This window comes from Colletotrichum orchidophilum (assembly GCF_001831195.1).
Source record: "Colletotrichum orchidophilum strain IMI 309357 chromosome Unknown Scaffold_218.1, whole genome shotgun sequence".
NCBI lineage: Eukaryota > Fungi > Ascomycota > Sordariomycetes > Glomerellales > Glomerellaceae > Colletotrichum > Colletotrichum orchidophilum.
The window spans coordinates 1-20,525 of record NW_019173174.1 but is presented as its reverse complement, the minus strand read 5'-3'; the positions used below and the strand labels follow the sequence as shown (position 1 = coordinate 20,525).

Below are 20,525 nucleotides of genomic sequence, written 5' to 3'. Positions count from 1 at the left end.
CAGTCGGGAATTTCTGTTCTTCTGACTTCAGCAGCATCTCACTATCCCCAGTAATCAATCATCAAGCCCACAAGCCGAGCGGTCGTCGTCTTTCCAAGTGGCGAGACCAAGGCTAACTAAATTTGAGCTGTAGTGCACACTAAGTGATATGTTTCAGGCCAGCGAGCAAGAATTCAAAACAACGGAGATGCTTTCATCATGGAAACGTAAGGTTCTATGGGCTAAATGAGGATTAGCAAAGATGAAGAGATGTGCATAGTGCGAAGGGCGTGAAGAGCTTACCTCACGTCCACTCAACTCGGTCATCCGAACCACTTTCAATCTGATGGTGAATATGCTAGGTACTTCAGATTTTCATCAAAGGCATTAGTTCAATAGCTCTCACTGACCTTAACCTTGATGGTCGACTGGAGTAATAAGTGATAGAGGCTTGGTGAAAGCGTTTCGCCGATTATCAACGCCTGAAAGATAGTCTAGCTTCCCTTCTCAAGATGATACTGCGAATGCAGCACAAAATGAAGTACGTAGGTAGATCTGATAGAAGATGGGCCGGGAGAGAGGGAGCTCCATGCAGCCCGATATATCGCTTTTCACTTTCGCCTCCGGCTTGCTTGATGGCTGGTGGTGAGGGTAAGTTCCGGTGCGCTGAGAGCGAACCGCACTCCGTAGATGTTCACACACGCGAAGTAGCTTTATACTAATGCTTGAGTAAGTTGAATTGCGGTCTACTTGAAACATGTGAAAGACTTTATACTAGTAGAGCAAGGCGTTCCTCTCTCTGCTGACTATCTTTCTTATGTAGCCTCTAGCAACCGCGAGATTCTTGCAAATGACCCTACACCTTACATGAGCTTAACATCATGTTTGAATTTCTATGCTTGTTGAACACAAGAATTATGCATTCCGTCAACTTGGGAATGTGAATTTGAGACTTTCCCCGAGTTCACGTCTCGCAGCTTGTGTATACTCTGTCCAGTGCTGATGTGGTTTTCTGAGCTGGAACTTCATCGGGTGGGAGAATAGACTAGATAATAGCGACAATATCTAAAATGAAATGAGTCTATATAATTTGCTGTAAACTCTTCCGAGTTTCCGAGAGAGAGGCAGGCGTGGCGTCGTTCGTGGAAGACTCCTTTTGGGACCAGGCTCTCATTGTCAGCCTGAAGTTGCGATCTCGATGTTTTAATCAGGGCATTTACATACTTCTAGCTGTTCCTTTTGAATTTATGTAATCGATCACCTTTGCTCCTGCTGCGATGCTCTGTAGCCAGGGCCAGATGAGACAACCCCGGGAAACTTTTGTGACCAAGATGGGATTCAACATAGACCACTTTGATCAGTATTTTTATGAGCGTGAATGTAGCATATGGTTTCTGCAGTATCGTATTGGGGTCTGACTTGACATATATCACGACGTCACGAGCGTTTATGAAAGTCTTCAGACGACTTAACACGCAACACGTTATAGCTGATACATAAAGTATTTGGAAAAGACTTAGTCGTGCAAGAGGATGCCTTTGCGATATATAAGACATTCTTATAATATTCAATAGATTTGGTAGCCTCAGTCCTGGTGACGAGACAAGGTGATTTCGTTTTGACACGGACAGTCCAAAGTTTTGCATGCCTAGGAGGGGGTATCTCCATAGCACCAGCCTCGTTTGACTTTCCTTACCCAGTACCGTTCAAGTATAGATTCTCGGTAAGTGAAGCATGTTGTCAACTTTGACGGAGATTATCTGAGCTTGGGCAGTCAAGTCGACTTCGATGCGCACGACGAGGTCAACACGTTTAGCTGGGGGTTGACTCTCGCCGACTTGGCGAACCCCGCGGTAGCATTCTTCGAAAGCAATCCGTCAATAGATAAGAGGTAATTTTGAGGGTGCATTGCTTGCGAGAGAAATGACACCAAGAAAGTAAGTTAGTCGTGCTGATGTCCAGATGCTCCCTGAGCCGAATAGCAGTGAGGTTGGTCTCTAGTATCTGTCCGTCAGCATCGCATGCCGACGGAAATTGGCCTCGGGCCAATGATAAAGATGTAATGCGTCACTAGATCTACTCAAATTTTGACCTCCGTCGAATCGTATGATTTGAATATGTTGAACGAGATGAACGCGGAGGCAGGGTGACATGTATCGCAGCCTAGCTATCCACCTGCTGCCAGGGTTCGAGGAAATTTTGCAAGACATATATCGGGCTGTGTGCTTAAAGGTGCTAAAAGAGGTAACTAGGTCATGAGAGGAACGAGAGTTGTGTATTTGCCTTCCGAAATGGATGTCCGCCTTGAAAGTTGGTCATAAAGGAATCCAAACCCTCCTAGAGAAATCATGTCAAGCTATGGTCCGCGTCAGCCCTATGCGGCATAGAGAAGAACCATATGCATCTAAAACCATCGAGAATAATGCTTATATAGCATGTGTAAAGTGAATTGGAATGGCTCCGAATAATCCCAGTTCGTGGGTGCTGGAGGGTTTCGACCGTGGCCGGAGGAGTCCACGCCCAAAAATCGTTTCAGCGGCCTCTTCAACATGGTAATGTCCCAGGATGTAGACAACCAACACATTGTTGTGAGAGGATGTATGACTAGAGATGGGGAAAGAAACCGACTCAGCTCTTTGCACACGTACCGTTGGCAGACCATGGCACCTCCATGCAGCGGAGGTGGACTGAAAGAAGACGCTTGGCACTGAGCGAACCTTATGATATTCCTTCATAGCTCTGCTGTTTTTAGAGACCTTCGCTAGCAATGAGTAGCCGGTGTAAAAAGTGTCACTGCCGGCCAGAGCGAACGCGGGGCTATGAGGGCATCGTCAACCATGGTTGAGGAAAAGTTGAAAGCCAAACTTGATGATTCGTCAGGTAAGTTGCTATTTTCTTTTAGAAAATAACGAAGGAGTCTATAGCACAGTGCATTACATTGACCGTGGATCTAATCGAGAAAGTGACAGTATTGGGTTACCAGTCCTGCGCGTGAGCCAGTCTCCATATCTTCCTTCCACGGAACCCGGGGGTGTCAAGTGATTGACTACTATTTTCTGGGTGTCTTGGGCCTGAAGGATGGGACTTTCGGCAATGAAACGATCGGCAAGTAGATGAACATGACCGAAACAGTTTCAGTGTCTTATTCAAAACATATTATTCACACTTTCAGAGGAGGAAGCAAGGCTGAACAATGTTCCTCTTGATGTCCGGAGCTTCGTCTGAGGTGGACCAGTGAATGGCGATAATGAAATGAATCAAGTTTCTGTTTTTACTGCGTAGCCTCTGAACTTCCCCCGGCACCTAGGATCGCTGTGCGCAGTCCTCTCGCGTGGAGACAATTGCTGATTCCGACAGACGTCTTGCGGTACCACTGAAGCGCTGCAGTCTCAGTAACGTTATACTGGGTAGGTGTAATGAGAGATGAGTGCTTCAAGAGATTGGAAAGCCATCAACGGCCGACCGAGAAAAAAAAAAAAGGAAGCAGAAAAGAAAAAGCAAAGATGGAAATACAGGCGGCGGAAACTCCGCTGGCGGCGCCTGAGGCAAGCTTGATACGGATGAAGCTACGGGACGCCATGTTCCAGGGTCTCAGAGTCCGCGGGGTACACATACCTACCCCAACTTGGACCATGTTCCACCGAGCAACGGAGGCGGGTGCCAATGTGTCGAGGAATGTTGCGTGAGGCTCAATTGAAGAGCAATTTGGAAGCTGACAGAGTCTGGAGCTCTACAATGTATTTTGCTTGTAACCGCCATTGAACTAGACTTGTGATGATGGATAAAGCTTGGGCCGACGGTTCAGATGCAGCAGACGGGCAAGGTAGCGGGGAACGGCCGAGTTTGCCCGTGATTGGACCAAGAGCACTGGGTGGATCGATTATGGCCCGGCGACGGCTGATTGGCTTCTCCGGTGTTCCTGGGCCACGCCTTACCCGGCACCTCTCACCGCAGCGTGCAGCGAGGCGAGAAGGATGGGGGACCGGGCGTGGGGGGACCGCTGGAAAAGCAACGTCTGGCGCGATAGCGTCATTGGTACCCGACTTGGCTCCATTTAAAGAATTGGAACCGGATTCGCAGGATAAGAGTCGTGAAGGCTCTCGTATCTCTGGAGTTTTTTCCCTATGACGACACATTAAATACACACGATACCCGAGCGAGTTCAACTCAGCATCTCCGACAGTTGTTCCGTCCCACGCCGGAGAAAAGTGTGCAGCACTACAATTAGTACGAGCGCACAGATTTCTGCAAACGTAAGGTACATTGCCGAGAAAGAGCAAAAGGGTGCTGCTAGCCTGCTACTCGCTGTCAGCTGCGGGAAGCTGTGTAAGGTACCTTGCTTCAGCTGCAACCCTACCTACCTACCTACCTACCTCTTGCCTACCTGCTTTCCTACCTGTTGCGCCTGCCTAGCGGAAGTACCTTACCTTGGTTGCTTAGCTTACCTAGCCCGAGACCCGAAGACCCCAAGACCTGAGACCGCATCAGCCAACACATCCCGCGCGCCGCCCTTGTCTCTTCCCACTCACATTGGGGGTCCTCGTGACACGGATTCCTACACACATCAATTTCCCCCCATTCTCTCACCGAGCAAACTCCCTACACCGCCCCGATCCTGTTGTTGCCGAATATCTTTTCTTTCCTTTCGTTCGACACTCCTACAAGTTCGATTCCGGTCAGCTCGGCGTCCACCTCTCGCTCAACACGGATCTGGCAACTTAACCCCTTCAGAACGAGCAATTGAAACCTTCGCCTGTCTGCTCCTACCAGCTATCGCCGCGAACGACTCCGCTTAAGCTGCGCACAATGACTTCTCCGACGAGTCAACGTCGCCCTCGCGGTGGCAGCGAGGACCAAGGCAATGGCGTCTTCGACGATGCCAAAACCTACTATACCTCAGAGGAGCGCCACGTCAATCGCGCTGGACCAAGAACCAGAACCTATTCGCAAGTACGTTGTCCCCGCCGATCACGCATGCCTGACCGCTTGTTGTCTGTCCCCAGGCCTGTCTTTGGAAAAATGCCAACTTGATTTTTGCTAGAACAGCTTGTTTCAACAATTCGAGCGTATGGGACTTCGCGAACCGTTCCGAAGAGGCAGTCACGGTCAGTCCACTCCTGCTTACATTTCCCGCACTATCCTTGACTGCTGATATGCTGACCCCCAAATCCTGCAGACGAGTCCTCCATCCTCGCGAATCGAAAGTTCCTTATCCAAGTAGACGAGACGCTCAAGAGCTTGCAGGCTCAAGAAGATACCGATGGAAACATGCAAATCACCATTGAGGACAATGGTCCCAAGGTACGGATATGACCCCACAGCCGCCTCCCACTACCCAGGAGGAGACAATCAAGCTGATAATGATGCGGCGCAGGTCTGGTCTCTGAGAACTGCAGCCTCCGCGGGTCACAACCGTTTCGATGTCCGTGGAACCTACATGCTTTCCAACCTGTTGCAAGAGCTGTCCCTTGCCAAAGAATACGGCCGCAAACAAATTATCCTTGACGAGGGCCGCCTGAACGAGAACCCCGTGAACCGATTGTCGAGACTTATAAAAGACCATTTTTGGGAAGGATTGACGAGACGAATTGATGCTTCGAGCGTGGAGATTGCAGCCAGGGACCCCAAGGACTGGACTGATGACCCGCGTCCGCGTATCTATGTTCCTGTCGGAGCTCCGGACCAGTTCGAATTTTATACCAAGGTAGCTCAAGATCGCCCAGAGATCCGGTTGGATGTTGTCAAGCTTCCTGAGGTTATCACTCCCGAGCTCGTTCGCGACATGAATGCTAAGCCAGGCCTTCTCGCGGTCGAGATGGAGAAGATCAAGGATCCAAAGACGGGCGAGGATACACTCAGGGGCCTTCCCTTTGTGGTGCCGGGAGGACGGTTCAATGAGCTCTACGGATGGGACAGCTACATGGAGTCCCTTGGTCTTCTGGTCAACGACAAAGTCCACCTCGCCAAGTCAATGGTACAGAACTTCTGTTTCTGTATCCGTCATTACGGCAAAGTTCTGAACGCCACTCGTTCCTACTACCTTTGCCGTTCTCAGCCCCCCTTCCTCACGGACATGGCACTCCGCGTCTACGAGAAGATCAAGCATGAACCCGATGCCAAGGAATTCCTTCGCACATCTATGCTCGCCGCCATCAAGGAGTATCACAGTGTTTGGGTCGCTGAGCCACGTTTGGACCCTGTGACTGGTCTCTCGAGATACCGTCCTGAAGGGTTGGGTGTTCCACCCGAGACGGAAGCAAACCATTTCGTCCACATTCTCGAGCCCTACGCCGAGAAGCACGGCATCACCTGGCAAGAGTTCGTCCAGGCCTACAATAACGGCAAAATCAAGGAGCCGGAGTTGGACGACTACTTCCTGCACGACCGAGCGGTGCGTGAGTCGGGCCACGACACATCCTACCGACTTGAGAAGATCTGCGCCGATCTCGCGACCATTGACTTGAACTCGCTTCTCTTCAAGTATGAGACTGATATTGCCCGCACCATTCGGAACGTTTTCAACGATAAGCTCGTCATCCCTGATGAATTCGCTGTTGGACCGCTCAAGGCTGGCGAAGTGGTTACTTCCGCAATCTGGGACCGTCGGGCGAAGCGCAGAAAGCTCGCCATTGACAAGTATCTCTGGAACGAGGAGGCAGGTATGTACTTTGACTACAACACTGCCAAGAAAGAGCAATGTGACTATGAAAGTTGCACCACTTTCTGGGCTTTATGGGCTGGCGTGGCATCGCCCAAGCAAGCGGCAGCAATGGTTCAGAAGGCTCTGCCCAAGTTTGAGGCTGTCGGTGGTTTGCTTTCGGGCACAAAGAAGTCCCGAGGCGACGTTGGCCTGGAGCGGCCTAACCGCCAATGGGACTACCCCTACGGCTGGGCTCCTCAGCAGATGCTCGCCTGGACCGGACTCGTTCGATACAGCTTCACTGATGAGGCCGAGCGTTTGGCGTACAAATGGCTGTTCATGATGACCAAGGCCTTTGTTGACTTCAACGGAGTGGTTGTCGAGAAGTACGACGTAACTCGACCAATTGATCCCCACAGGGTCGATGCCGAGTATGGTAACCAAGGCCTCGATTTCAAGGGTGTCGCCAAAGAAGGGTATGCCGTCTGTGTCTGTGATATCCTGTGATTGATTTGCTAACAAGGACCAGATTCGGATGGGTCAACGCAAGCTATGTGTACGGCCTGCAAATCGTCAATGCACACATGCGCCGTGCTCTAGGAACGCTTACCCCGTATGAGACCTTTGTGAGGGCCATTGAAGAAAACAATGAGAAGCAACTCGCCGAGCTTCTGTAAGCAGCTTTAATGGTTGTGGGAAGCAAGCTACACAAAACGCATACAATGGGCCATTGGAATACGCAATGAAAAGCTGGCAAAAACGGTACAGGTCCTGTTGTCGAGTCTCACATCGAATTAGGCTGGCCTCGAGAGGGGTCTGCATTTGCTCTCGCGTCTTGCCGCGGCACGTCGGATGTTGGGAGGTTGGGAAAGGAGTTTGCGAAGGACTGACGTTAAATGGAATATGCATGACAATTCGGATACGGCTTGGCTGTATCGAGACACGAAAGGAGGGATGGGCAGGGTCTGGAAGACTGTTGAAAGAGGTTAGACTGGCTGCAAAGCCAAACCAGATATCCACCCAATGCGATCCAAACGTGTACAGGTTGACGTGACATGGTGGTGATATGGGACGAGAAGAAGGCAGCGATGGATTCGGTTTGGGTTCGGCACGTGTCGATCGGGCAACTTCCGTGAAAGCAGGGAGGTTCATCAAGTCTCATGGAGTTCCAAGGTGTGTGGCAAGAGGATGACCTGTGGTGTTAAGTGTGAGGCAGGTAGGGCATGTGACTGACATTCATCGATGACGTACTGAGACTTTGAGAGGATAGGGTAATTCCGGAAGCATCTTCGCAACGGCGGCTGGATCCGGTGCGAGGTACAGTGACATGACAAGGGCCGAGGTATCTTCTGGCCCTTCACCCCCAAGTTGGAGAAGCTGAGGCCAGAAAGTGTGACGCACGCCAGGAAAGCGTGATCAGCTCTGGGTTGCGCTGGCGCCAAAGGAATGGGGGCCGACTCAGGCACAGTCTCTTCACATGCTCGAGAGCCGCTACCCCGCGCCACAAATTGGGGGAGCAGCTCGACGGTCGGCCTTTGTATTCTTTCTGTTCGCTAATTACCAGATGAATTGTCTGTTTCGCAATTGCCCGGATTACACAGAGACGAGCAAGTGAGAAGTCTGAACCGGAGCACCGAGTACAGGAAACAGTCGGGACATGGCGTTGCAGAATTTCGGGAGCCGGCAGATGTCAGTTGTCGAACTGCGTGCAGTCGGGCCATGGGAAAATATTCTGCAACCCGGTTGCTACTTCCCCAGCGTCCCCAGGTACGGTACGGATAGCGGGAGGGCATTCGTATGGCGGGGCACGGCGGGGGACATGCAAGGAGCTTCGGCAACTCGGCCAATGACGGCAATGAGGAAAGCTGGCTGCGTTTCGCCCCAAATCCGTCTTCCCCTTTGAGCCGAATCCAGACCTCTCGTCCGACGTCACCCCTTTCTCACACTGCTCCTATCTGCCTTACTTCTCAGTGCTCATACTTACAGCCCGGCTCAAGTCAGGTTGACTGTCAGACATTCAGCCAGTCCATCAGTCACACTGTCAGTCACCTTACCCCCCCCAGAGCATTCCGTTCCCCCACACCAAGCACGCCAAGCACATCAACAAGGAGAAAGGGCCTCCTCTACACGGAACAGACCACGAGGGGAGGAAGACCATTCAAAAGTATCTGGTACTTGGGCCTGGAGCCCGTTCCGAACTATTTTCAGCTTCCGAGGCTTGTTTTACCCACGGTCCTGGCCCCCCAGCCAATATTTCCTTCGCCCTGCCATAGACACTCGCCTAATGCCTTCCATACCTACAACTGGCGTGACTGGCTGGGCGAATGGAGGGCTGGCGAGTCACCCTCACCGCGTAATCCACACTGTCCATCAACTGGCCTGGGCCAGAGGTCAGAGGTACAAGCCTCGAAACAGATGTAAGACGATTGGTCCAGGAACGCCTTTTGGCCGAACACTGCCGATGGCGGCCATGGCCCAGCTAGTGCTTGCTTCTTTATTCTTATGCCGTGACCTACCTCTTTTTTTTTTTTTTGGCTTGTGACTCCTTTAAGATTGACTTTCTTTCTCTCCTCTTCTGCCCCTTCAAGCACCTTAACTCTCTTCCCCCAAACTTGGTGATCACTTGTCAATTGAGTTGTGAATAGCATCATTAGTCTGGTGCTACACGTTTTCTTCCCGGCCTGCCAAGTGTCTAAGTATTTCTGTCCAGCCTCGATTCACATATACCCCATCTCGAAGCCTATCGTTGCCGAGAAACCTCCTACAATTCCTATCCTACAAAATTTCAGAATAGCATCATCTTTCCACAAGCTCAAATCCACAGATTGCTCATCATGGCTGCTAACAACATGGTCAACTCCGCTGTGGACCCGAATATCGAGGATGACCTTTTCCAAAAGGAGGTCGAGCAAGTCAAGAAGTGGTGGAGCGAGCCGCGATGGAAAAACACCAAGCGATCCTTCTCTGCAGAGCAGATCGTCTCCAAGAGAGGCCACCTCAAGATCGAGTACCCTAGTAACGCTCAGTCCAAGAAGCTCTTCGACATACTCGAGAACCGCTTCAAGAACAAGGACGCCAGCTACACCTACGGCTGTCTGGAGCCAACAATGGTCACCCAGATGGCCAAGTATCTCGACACCGTCTACGTCTCTGGTTGGCAATCATCGTCAACGGCCTCGGCCTCGGACGAGCCCGGTCCGGATCTGGCAGACTACCCTTACGTGAGTTTTTTACGACGATATACTCCCCACCGACTGTTCCATGGCTAACCTGACTTTACAGACCACCGTGCCCAACAAGGTCGCTCACCTGTTCATGGCCCAACTCTTCCACGACCGGAAACAGCGCCAGGAGCGCCTGAGCGTGCCCAAGGAGGCTCGCGCCAAGCTCGCCAACATTGACTACTTGCGACCCATCATCGCCGACGCCGACACCGGCCACGGCGGTCTCACGGCCGTGATGAAGCTCACCAAGCTCTTCATCGAAAAGGGCGCCGCAGGAATCCATATCGAGGACCAGGCCCCCGGTACCAAAAAGTGCGGCCACATGGCAGGAAAAGTCCTCGTCCCCATCCAGGAGCACATCAACCGCCTCGTCGCCATCCGCGCACAGGCCGACATCATGGGCTCCAACCTCGTCGCTGTCGCTCGCACCGACGCGGAGGCCGCCACTCTCCTCAGTACCAACATCGACCCCCGCGACCACGCTTTCATCCTCGGCTCCACGAACCCGAGCCTCCAACCCCTCAACGACCTCATGATCGCCGCCGAGCTGGCTGGCAAGACGGGCGACCAGCTCCAGGCCATCGAGGACAACTGGCTGAAGCAGGCCAACCTGAAGCGCTTCGACGAGGCCGTCGTCGACGCCATCAAGGCCGCGCCCCTGCCGAACAAGGACAGCCTGGTCCAAAAGTACACCGCCGCGGCCAAGGGCAAGAGCAACAACGAGGCCCGCGCCATCGCCAAGGGCATCCTCGGCGCCGATATCCACTTTGACTGGAACTCCCCGAGGACACGCGAGGGCTACTACCGCCTCAAGGGCGGCTGCGACTGCGCCATCAACCGTGCTATTGCGTATGCTCCCTACTGCGACGCCATCTGGATGGAGAGCAAGCTGCCTGATTACAAGCAGGCGCAAGAGTTTGCCAAGGGCGTTCACGCTGTCTGGCCCGAACAGAAGTAAGTCACACAGTCCAGCGCAGCGCAGCGCAGCGAAGAAAGCTCTCCAAATTTTAGACTTGTGGTCAATTAACCATTATTTCATCCAGGCTCGCTTACAACCTTTCGCCCTCCTTCAACTGGAAGACGGCAATGCCCCGCGCCGAGCAGGAGACGTACATCCGCCGCCTCGCGACGCTCGGCTACTGCTGGCAGTTCATCACTCTCGCAGGCCTGCACACGACGGCGCTCATTAGCGACAAGTTCGCCAAGGCGTACAGCCAGCAGGGGATGCGTGCGTACGGAGAGCTCGTGCAGGAGCCTGAGATGGACTCGGGGGTCGATGTCGTCAAGCACCAGAAATGGAGCGGCGCCACGTACGTGGACGAGCTGCAAAAGATGGTCACCGGCGGCATCAGCAGTACCGCTGCCATGGGTAAAGGCGTGACCGAGGACCAGTTCCACTGAAAAGTTTTGTTGTACGTGGCATGACGGTGCTGTGAGGGTTGCGTAAGGGTTGTTTTTTTTTTCCTTCCACGTTGGAAAGTGTACCTATTCAGGATGGGTCAGGATCGGTAGCACGTCTATGAATTGTTCGTGATACCTTCGTTGCCTCGCGTCGCATTTCTTGGTGACCAGAGCAGCAGCGTCTAAGTTTCAAGTGACCCCGGAACACAAGCCGGCCGGACCCACATCGGGGAGAACCAGCATAACTGCCCTGCAGAGGCCCGTAATTACACCCCACAGCTCCGACTCCGGAGGCCCGACATGACGGGATGCACTCAGATGCCAATCGTCCCACGGTTCCCGCCCTGATGGCGTTTCCTCTCTTCTCATTTGCTCTTCTCGCGCGGAAGACTTGCGGCGAACTCCACGAGCTCCACGCCTTCCCCCGCCTGGCTCCAGCACCTCTGCTTAATGTGGGCACGGCGCCCGGCCCGTCCCCACTCCGGCTCACCTCCCACCGGGCCTTGCACCGATGTTGATTGTCCTGATAAATTGATGGCTATAACAAGCGGCAATCCTCGTAAGGGACTCACTCATCTCGGAACTATATCTGTCCATATGCTATCTTACCTCACAAAGCTCTCCTCTCACCTTCAGAAGTGAATCGCTCGTCCCAGGGTGTTTTTATCTCAAGGTTCTTGTTTGTTCCGTGCCGGTGCCGTTCATAACCCCTTCTCATCTACACCCACGTCCACAACTCAAACACAATGACATCCAAAGACTCAACAATTCTCGTCGTAGGCTCGGGCGTCTTCGGCCTCTCTCTCGCCTACGAACTCACCACCAACCGCGGCTACACTTCTGTCACCATACTAGACCGCTTCCTCCCGCCCGTCCCAGATGGCAGCTCCGTCGACGTCTCGCGCATCATCCGCACAGAGTACATCGACCCGCACTACGCCGCCCTGGCCACGGACGCCCTACGCGGTTGGCAGACGTCGGAGCTCTTCGGCCCTCACTACCACGAGTCGGGCTTCGTCATGATGGCCGACGAGCGGGAGGGGCCGAGCGCCTACTTTGACAAATTCCGCAACTGGGAGAGCGGCGGCCGGCCGGCAAAGGAATTTTTTCCGCCGCCGCACGCCGATCAGGAGGTCAAGAGGCGCTACAAGGGCGTGCAGGCCGACCTGGGCGTCTTCACAGCCACGCATAACACCTCGGGCGGGTGGGCTGATGCGGCGGGCGCGATTAGAGCGCTCGCGGGGCGGTGTACGCTCGCGGGCGTGTCGTTCGTCACGGGCCGTCACGGGACCGTGGTCTCCCTTGAGCGGTCCGGCAAGAAGGTGACGGGCGTGCGGACGGCGGCGGGGATGACCATGTCGGCGGACAAGGTCGTTCTCGCGACCGGCGCGTGGACGAACCGGATCGTGCCCGGGATGGGACACGCCATGTCGGCATCGGGTCAGCCGGTGGGCTTTATCCGGCTTACGGACGAGGAGGCGGATCGGGTGAGAGATATGCCCGTCATGATTAACATGGACACGGGTGTGTTTTGCTTCCCGCCGACGCCCGGGACGAACCTGCTGAAGCTCGCGAGGCACGGTTGGGGGTTCGCGACTGAGGTCGAGGTCGAGGAGGGCGGAGCCGGGCGGAGGACGATTTCGACGCCGAAGCTGAAGGAGAGCAATGCCGCGTCTGGGTATTTACCGCAGGACGCGGACGATGGTTTGAGGGAGGGCGTGAGGTTGTTCTTCCCCGAGTTTGCTGAGAGGGAGTGGTGCTACCGGAGGATGTGCTGGTATACCGACACGCCTGAGGGAGACTTTATCGCCGACTATCACCCGGACTTGGAGGGCTTGTTCTTCGCGACTGGTGGCGCTGGACAGTAAGGACTCCTTCTTCCCTTTTCTTCATGTCTAGTTTGCTTGACACCTTTATCGGCCCTTTCAGTGCTAACGTCGAGGGAAATAGTGCTTTCAAGTTCCTTCCTGCCATTGGCCCGCAGGTCGCTGATAGCTTCGAGCGCAAGCCGTCTACGACGTTGCGGGAGAAGTGGAGGTTGAGACGACCCACGAGCAGTGAGGAGCCGTTTGGGTTTTCGGGAGATGGTAGTCGTGCTGGTCCGGTGCTGCGGAAGCTTTCGGTACAGGAGCAATCGAAGTTGTGATATGGTGGGATTCGGGCAGGAGAACATTGACGTCGTTGATGATTAGAAGGGAAAGTTTTAGACACAATAAACTAGTTCATTAAGCAATTTCTCATAATTTGTGTGAAGAACTAACTATTGCTCATAACTCAAGTAGTCCCTCGACCCATCCGGTAATCGTCACTGCCTATGAAGCATCCGGTGTTGTACAGTAGCACATCGCGAAGGCTGATATGGATGCATATAGAATTCTTACCCAGAGAGAAAGTGTTGCATTTTGCGCGCTCCAATGGCTCCAGTACGTGTTCCTCTATCGACCGCACAAATTCCGAATCTTCAAAGGACGCATCTAGCTGCCTAGAAAAGTGAAGACATTACTCGATGGCTCTTTGAAACCAGCCGCTGCATGACCATAGTTGATTCGTTCTTCACTTCAAGCATCATAGAGTTTGGAGGTGCTTCGAACACTCAGATCTGCTCCGATCGAAGGCCGAACTAGCTCGACATTTTGAACCATCACATACCACCCTCGGAAATATACAGATCTCAAGGAGATCTTGAAACAGGTCCACACTAGTTCGCGGACTGAGTGTCCTTTTTGTTGGTCATCTGGCCCTTTTGAAGAGGATCTCACCAACCACATGGCTTCCAACGTGGAACGGCTCGCCTTATTCTCCGTACCAAAAAGCACGGAGAACGGAGATGAAGACGCTGATAACGATGATCGACCAACGAAAAACGGTTCAGGAATTGCTCAAGGTGGGGGAGGTCTGTGGCATCTCTCAACTCAGTCAATCCGACCTTCTCTGATGCAGGTTCCTTGACCCCCACCTTTCTCTGAAAATGAAGCCACATGCCTGGAGGCCAGCGGTAGGACTCCAAGCAAGGACTGGAAGACATTCCTAAACACGAATCACACAGCGAGGTTTGGGACTGGTTCGTTCCAGAAGACTACACGACTGCGTACGCCTCTTTCCTCGAACAGTGGCACCCTGGCACTCTCAAATGGTTCCTCGAATCGAATGAGTCCCAATGATCGGTCTCTAATGAGGTGCAAATGCTTATCCCCCATGGCCTACCAGATGCTGGAGAATCTGTCTTGGAAGCTGCAATTGTCAACGATGTGACTGGACGATTCCAAGCGTTTGAGTCTCGCGTCGTCTACTACTTCTACCCCTCTCAGCGTCAGAACCGAACAACTGAGACACTTCTTTGAAGTCTTCATAAGACAAATCCTCGATGGTGTACCTGAATTGACAAAATATTCACCATGATAATCTGCAAGATGGCAAGCTGCCTTCATTGCTAGCTCTACTGGACGCTCTCATGGAAGCTGCGGCTAAAGGCTCACGTCTGCTTATCATCATTGACGGCTTTGACATTTTACGGAGCGATCAAAGCCCCAAGCTGTGAAATTGTCTGGTTTTTCTTATCTCAATAATTCGGCACGAACGTATTCGTTACCTTGAGATCTATCATTTACGAGGATATAGCTCAAACCCTTCTGGAAAATAAGCGGCGATTGGAAATGGGCGGAGCTTAACGGGGGTACGAAAATTTTCTTCCTTGCCATTGGGCAAGACGACGCTGCCATGGTTGAACTTCTGTTGAAGCATGGGGAAAGCACTCGTGGAAAGTACAAAGACGGTTTGACACCGAGGGAGATGGCATATGATCATGATCAAGAAAATCCATGTGTTGTGACCCGACCTCTTCTCCAGCTCATAGAGGCAGCAATGAATGCAAAGAAAGGCCTTGGTGGTCGATAACTTGAAAGCTATGCCGAAATCATTCAGGACCCCTTCCAGCACAACCGCGTGATCCGGGAAGCATTCACGTCATAAGGGCCCTTTTGTTCAAAGACATCGACTTCTTTGGTCAAAACCTCATAATATTATTTCATCTACACAAGCCCGAGGTCCTTCTCCACCATACCACGGCAAATGGGGTGGTAAAAGTCCCTATTCTTCTCAAACGTCTTGAGCGCGAGCTGGCGATCGACCTTGTTGAGCGACCGGAAAAGCGGTCTCACAAACTTCATGCGACCCACGTGGCCCAACAGCTCCGCGGCGCCTTCGTAGGCGGAAGAGTCCTCCGCGGCCAGCGCAATCTTGTAGTACGCCGTCTTGAGCTCGGCGTTGCGCGACGAGACGAGGTCGTACGCCGTGCCCAGCAGCCGGGCGCGGTCAGCGGACAAGGGGCTGGGAAACTTCTCAATGGTCTCGAGGAGAACCAGCTTCTGGTTGCCGGAGAAGGAGGATACGTCCTCGGCGGAGGGCTTAAAGGAATCGTCCTTCCAGTTCTCGGCCAGCTTGTAGCACACGTCGGCCAGGGTGGTGTCGAAGACGGGCTTGGGCGGGAGGCCGGGCTGGTAGAACCACGTGTCCCAGTCGATGGAGGCGACCTTGGTCTTGATCTCCTCGTCGCCGAGGCCGTTAAAGTAGGTGAGGAAGGTGTCTTTGAACTCGAACGAGTCGAGAGACTTGCGGGACCACTTTGTAAAATAGTGGGGGATGAACTTGTCAAAGGCGTCCATGCCGACGAGGCGCTCGAGGTAGTAGAGGAAGTGGAAGCCCTTCTCGTAGGGGACGGTGCTGAAAGCATCGTCGGGGTCGATGCCCTTGTGGTTGATGATGAGCTTGGTGAACTCGGAGTCGGCGCCGTTCAGAGCGACGGCGTCCTCGAGGGCCTTCCAGCCGATGATGGCAGAAAAGTCACGCTCCGCGTCACCGTGAACAGCCATACCGATACGGCGCTCAAGGTACGTGGTCCAGCCCTCATTTAGCCAGCTATTTCACGTCGTTAGCAGCCCCCTTGTCACAGATTCCCACGCCAGACTCTCACTCACAAGTGCTCCCAGCTGCAGCTGGTAACCAAGTTTCCACTCCACGAGTGACTCAGCTCGTGCGCAATAACATCGACGTTCTGCTTGTCACCGCTGATGATGGTCGGCGTCGCAAACGTGTAAATCGGGTTCTCCATACCACCGTAGGGAAAGCTGGGTGGCAGGACGAGGACGTTGTACTGACCCCACCGGTAGGGGAAGACAAGCTTCTCCGCGACCTCCATGAACTTCTCCATGTCGTTCTGCAGCTCCCACTGCGACTCCTTGAGCTCGTCGGGCCCCGTCGCGACGATGCTTCGCGGGCCAATGGGCGCCGTAGCGATGTCGCCCGAGGCTAGGGCAAACAGGTATGAAGGGATGGGGACATTCTGCTCGAAGCGGTACACCGTATCGTCGCCCCTCTTCTCCTCCTGGCCAGAGCCCTCGACGAGGACGCCGCTGGCGACGACGGGCAGGGGCGAGGCGAGGACAAACGTGTACGTCGACTTGACATCCGGAGTATCCTGACAGGGGAACAGTGAGCGGGCGTGGATGGCTTGGCACTGGGAGAACATGTACGGGTGCTTCTTGTTGCTCGTCTGCGCGGGTGTGAGCCACTGCAGGGCGGTGCACTTGTCCGTCGTCGCCAGATCGACGTTGACCTTGACGACCTCGCCCTTGGTGGCGCCCTGGGGCACGAATACGTGCAGAGGGGCTCCGTAGGGCTCCACGCGGTCCTTGAGCTCCCAGGTCGAAGTTGCGTCGTTGACCTTTACGCCAGAGATGGAGAGGAAGCTCGAGTCGAGGATGATCTCCTTGCTCTGACGGTCCGTCAGGGATTCAAGCTCCAAAGTGACGGAGCCCTTGAGGGACTTGTCCTTAAAGTCAATAGTCAGGTTCGCGGTGGTGTGCTTGGTGAGCCACGCGCCATAGTTGGACAGGGTGTTGGGGTCTCTGTTGCCCGAGGTGGTCGCCATCTTTGCAGTGGTGGTGCCGAAGGCGGCAGCGCGACTCTGGGTGTTCGTGAGGCGGGTGAAGCTTGTTCTTAGAGGAATTGAACCTTTTGAGAGAAGGGATCGCCACATGTGTGTGAACTGCTGACTTTGTGGAGCTCCAGTCTCCAGAATTTGATATCTTCAACGCCTCTTGTGATGTTGTTGGAAGCACTTACCACATTCGGACTAAGGTAGAGGGGTAGCTTCAGCCACACGTGGGACAAGTTTTCAGCCACAAAACGATGTCTCGGAATATTTTGAAGCCACATCTTACCAGCCACCTTTCACCTGCCACACACGCAGATCGGTCCACTGCACTGCCGCTTTCCAGCCCCCACTTCACGTTTGTTTCACTAGGTAGTACGTATTAAACCCTCGTAGTCTTCAGCATTCATCCGAAACGTCCCTAGCTGTGAAGCAGACAGGCGAATAATTGCTTCTTTCCTCCATCTACTTGTCTCATCGGCCAAATGCCGCTGCTTGAGCACGACATTCAACGGCGCCATCGAGATGGACGTCCCTCACACTCCAGATGAGATGCAAGGCACACATCAAAGACCGGCCTATCGGTCTTTCTGACTCGTTGGCCAACACACTCTTTCAAACACCAGGCACAGAGGAAAACTTAACCGTCGATAAGCTCACGCGAGGCCATCACAAGGTATCTCCGTATCTCCTTCGAAACCCAGCAATTCTGCTGACGGAGAACCACGGCGACCAACATCCTGAAACGGCGCTGCCTTTTTTCGGGATGGGATCTCCCTGCGTGACGTAGGAATCTCTGGACTGTCTGGCCCGCCAGGATACGAGATGCGCAAGCCGTTCCTTGTGCCTGCTGCCCATCCCGACTTCGCCCCCTGTCCGCGTTTCTGTTCCCAAGCCACCATCCCGCCCCTTTTTTCCGCTGCCAGATGCAAACGTGCCCTCAAACATACCTATCAACACCGAGAGACTTTGTCGACAGTAGCGGCGTGGCCTAGACACCAAAAGGAATCTTTCCGTCTTTTCCGGTGTTGGAAACCAGACGAAAAGTCTCCTTCTTCCACCCGGCTCAGAGCTCAAGACCTGGACCTGGACCTCGAACACCCTAGGTACCTCGACAACCAGTTCGTTCGATGTCTGTCTGGCCCATCATCCCCAGAGGGTTTCGGAATCACAATCAACCAACTGCTCTCACGGAGGGCGTTGTTCCACGTTGCCTCAGGAGAGAGGGGAGGACAACGGGGACCAGTGGACGATGAAGCTTCGAACGATGGCCCAGGAGCTTCGTTCCCTCCTGAAGCTGGAGCATACCGCGCCAGGAATACAACCCGTTGATGTGGCTGTTTCCCGAAACAGTTTCCTTTTCGCGATGCGAGTTCGTTCGCTCGTGGCAGCTTCCCCTTTCCCGTTCCCGCCAACCCTCCTTTCGTATTCATCCGGCCCGATCTCTGAACCACCCCTTCCCGCACCTGCATCTGTAACTGCATCTGGGAAAAAAACTGACACAGTTCTCGTGACTGCAGATTCTACGATGGACCTGTTTTCCGGCCTCCTGCCTCTTTCCGTTTCCATCTCGTCAACAGGTCCTAGCTGCTCGTTCCCAACTCGCCTGGACTGGTTTGCAGCCCTTCTCAAAGTTCTCAACGAGGCATCGCGTGGGCAGGGGTGGAAAGGGGAGTCTGCATCCGCGGCCGTGGCTACTAGGTACCCCTCGCGGTCACATCAGCGGCGCGGCATGGCGTGAGTTGTGGAGACAGAGGTTCCAAACAGCTCGGGGGTTGGCCCTCAAGGCTCCTCTTCCGGTTAAATTGGGTGGATGCGAGATATGTGACAAGACCTGCATCGTGACGGTTGCCGCGGGACGTGTCTATTGTAGGCGAGAAAATCCCACAGAGCCCACAGAGGCCGCCCAGTGGGAAAAACAGTCTCGCAGGTGACAGCCGTCACCTCCGAATCCGGGTATAATCGCTTGAAGCCTCCCAATACGTAGACACCAATACTTCCTCATCGCAATATCGCTTCTTGCAACTGACGAGAAATCAAAGATCCATCCTCATACCGGGCGAAAGTCCTCAGAACGATAGACTTTCCCGACTGAAGCTTGGTATAACAAAGGTATTGAGTAGTTACATAGTAGACTTGAACTCCAAGTAAGACCGCAAGCTACGGATACCGCCTCTTAATCTCAATCTCGAAATCCATGCTTCCATCACCAATAACGAATCCGTCTTATTCATTTACTCACGGCCCTCGAGGCTTGGGGGAGCTTGCCTCACCACCCTTACCCCACGCTCGACGGGGGCGCGCTATCACCCTGTCAGAGAGAAACCCACATTCTTCTGGAAGCTTGCGCCCAACCGAAGTCCAAACAGCCAGCAGGGGTTCGGTCGTTTCTTCGGTGGAAGAAGGGGGGGCGGTTGGAGATTGAAAGGGGGCTGCAGCAGTTCTTCGCTGTATATGAGGCGTTGACCATGAAAAGATGCGAGCTATCGCGCTCGGAATATCCGTTCAGTTTGTGCAATATTTGCCGATATTTATTTGGACCCTTGGCGAGGGTGGTGAAGTTGAGCCGGGATGGGCCGGGCTGTGCAAGAACAGGTGCGCTTCCCTTGTGCCACCTTGAAACAGCCCAAATGTATGGCCATGGGTTTCGGACAATTCAATTTGATCACGGTCGTTGACGAACGGGATAGAACCTCGTTCCTGGAAGACGGGAAGATGTCTCGCTGACCAGGCTCTCGCCATGGTGTTTGGGCTGGGCGCCTGGCTTGTCAGCTCTGACAAATGAAAGCTTGAATATCCCTGAGAAGCAAGCCAGTATAGCAGTGCAGGGGGACGAGGCCGTGAAGGTTCGCTGCCTGCCGCATCTATCAACGCCTGGAGGCTGGGGGGGCATGCTGTGAGTCTGTGGCAAGCGGTGATCAGGGCCACAAACAGTTGGAGATACAGAGCGATGCCGTTTTGGAGGCGAAATTCCGCCACGAAGGTTCCAGCCACGGAGGATGGGCACCTTTCGAGTATGGACGCTTCCTCCTCGACTTGATCTGGTCTCTCTGCCCACCACGTTGGAGGGATCGCGGTTTCGCGCCACTGCAGGTGCGTGGTAACCTTGCCCTTGGAACTTCATGGACCAGCAGCAACCGCGGAGCACACCCGCTGAAGCCAAGACCGGGAAAGGGGGCCAGTATGCCAGTCTAGCTCACCCTCATTCATAGCGTGCGGCGTGGCCGAGCTGTGACTGGATAGCCCCGGACACACTGGATAGCGTTCTTCCAAGCAAGAGGGACGCTAACAATTCAAGCTTAGCAGGGAGCTTAGCCGGAACTTGGAAGTCAGGCGTAACGCGTGGCTTTTT

At 53.7% G+C, this 20,525-nt stretch overlaps 5 protein-coding genes across 5 annotated transcripts; 4 read left to right on the top strand and 1 right to left on the bottom strand.

Annotated features, from left to right (window-relative positions):
• Positions 1-4,785: 4,785 nt before the first annotated feature.
• Positions 4,786-7,296, top strand: CORC01_13851 (neutral trehalase; the record flags this gene model as incomplete). The annotated part of the gene is made up of 5 exons (XM_022625467.1): positions 4,786-4,929; positions 5,021-5,084; positions 5,156-5,280; positions 5,354-7,095; positions 7,149-7,296. 5 exons carry the CDS (start codon positions 4,786-4,788, stop codon positions 7,294-7,296), a joined length of 2,223 nt encoding a protein of 740 aa, XP_022468023.1.
• Positions 7,297-8,416: 1,120 nt separating this feature from the next.
• CORC01_13850 (uncharacterized protein) lies at positions 8,417-9,040 on the top strand (the record flags this gene model as incomplete). Its single annotated transcript, XM_022625466.1, has 1 exon — positions 8,417-9,040. The coding sequence occupies one exon, from the start codon at positions 8,417-8,419 to the stop codon at positions 9,038-9,040; it is 624 nt and encodes a 207-aa protein (XP_022468022.1).
• Positions 9,041-9,453: 413 nt separating this feature from the next.
• CORC01_13849 (isocitrate lyase) lies at positions 9,454-11,244 on the top strand (the record flags this gene model as incomplete). Its single annotated transcript, XM_022625465.1, has 3 exons — positions 9,454-9,840; positions 9,902-10,797; positions 10,887-11,244. The coding sequence occupies 3 exons, from the start codon at positions 9,454-9,456 to the stop codon at positions 11,242-11,244; spliced, it is 1,641 nt and encodes a 546-aa protein (XP_022468021.1).
• A 746-nt stretch (positions 11,245-11,990) lies between these two features.
• CORC01_13848 (FAD dependent oxidoreductase) lies at positions 11,991-13,390 on the top strand (the record flags this gene model as incomplete). The annotated part of the gene is made up of 2 exons (XM_022625464.1): positions 11,991-13,108; positions 13,195-13,390. The coding sequence occupies 2 exons, from the start codon at positions 11,991-11,993 to the stop codon at positions 13,388-13,390; spliced, it is 1,314 nt and encodes a 437-aa protein (XP_022468020.1).
• Positions 13,391-15,272: 1,882 nt separating this feature from the next.
• CORC01_13847 (leukotriene A-4 hydrolase/aminopeptidase) lies at positions 15,273-17,278 on the bottom strand (the record flags this gene model as incomplete). Its single annotated transcript, XM_022625463.1, has 2 exons — positions 15,273-16,158; positions 16,218-17,278. 2 exons carry the CDS (start codon positions 17,276-17,278, stop codon positions 15,273-15,275), a joined length of 1,947 nt encoding a protein of 648 aa, XP_022468019.1.
• Between the last annotated feature and the right edge of the window lie 3,247 nt (positions 17,279-20,525).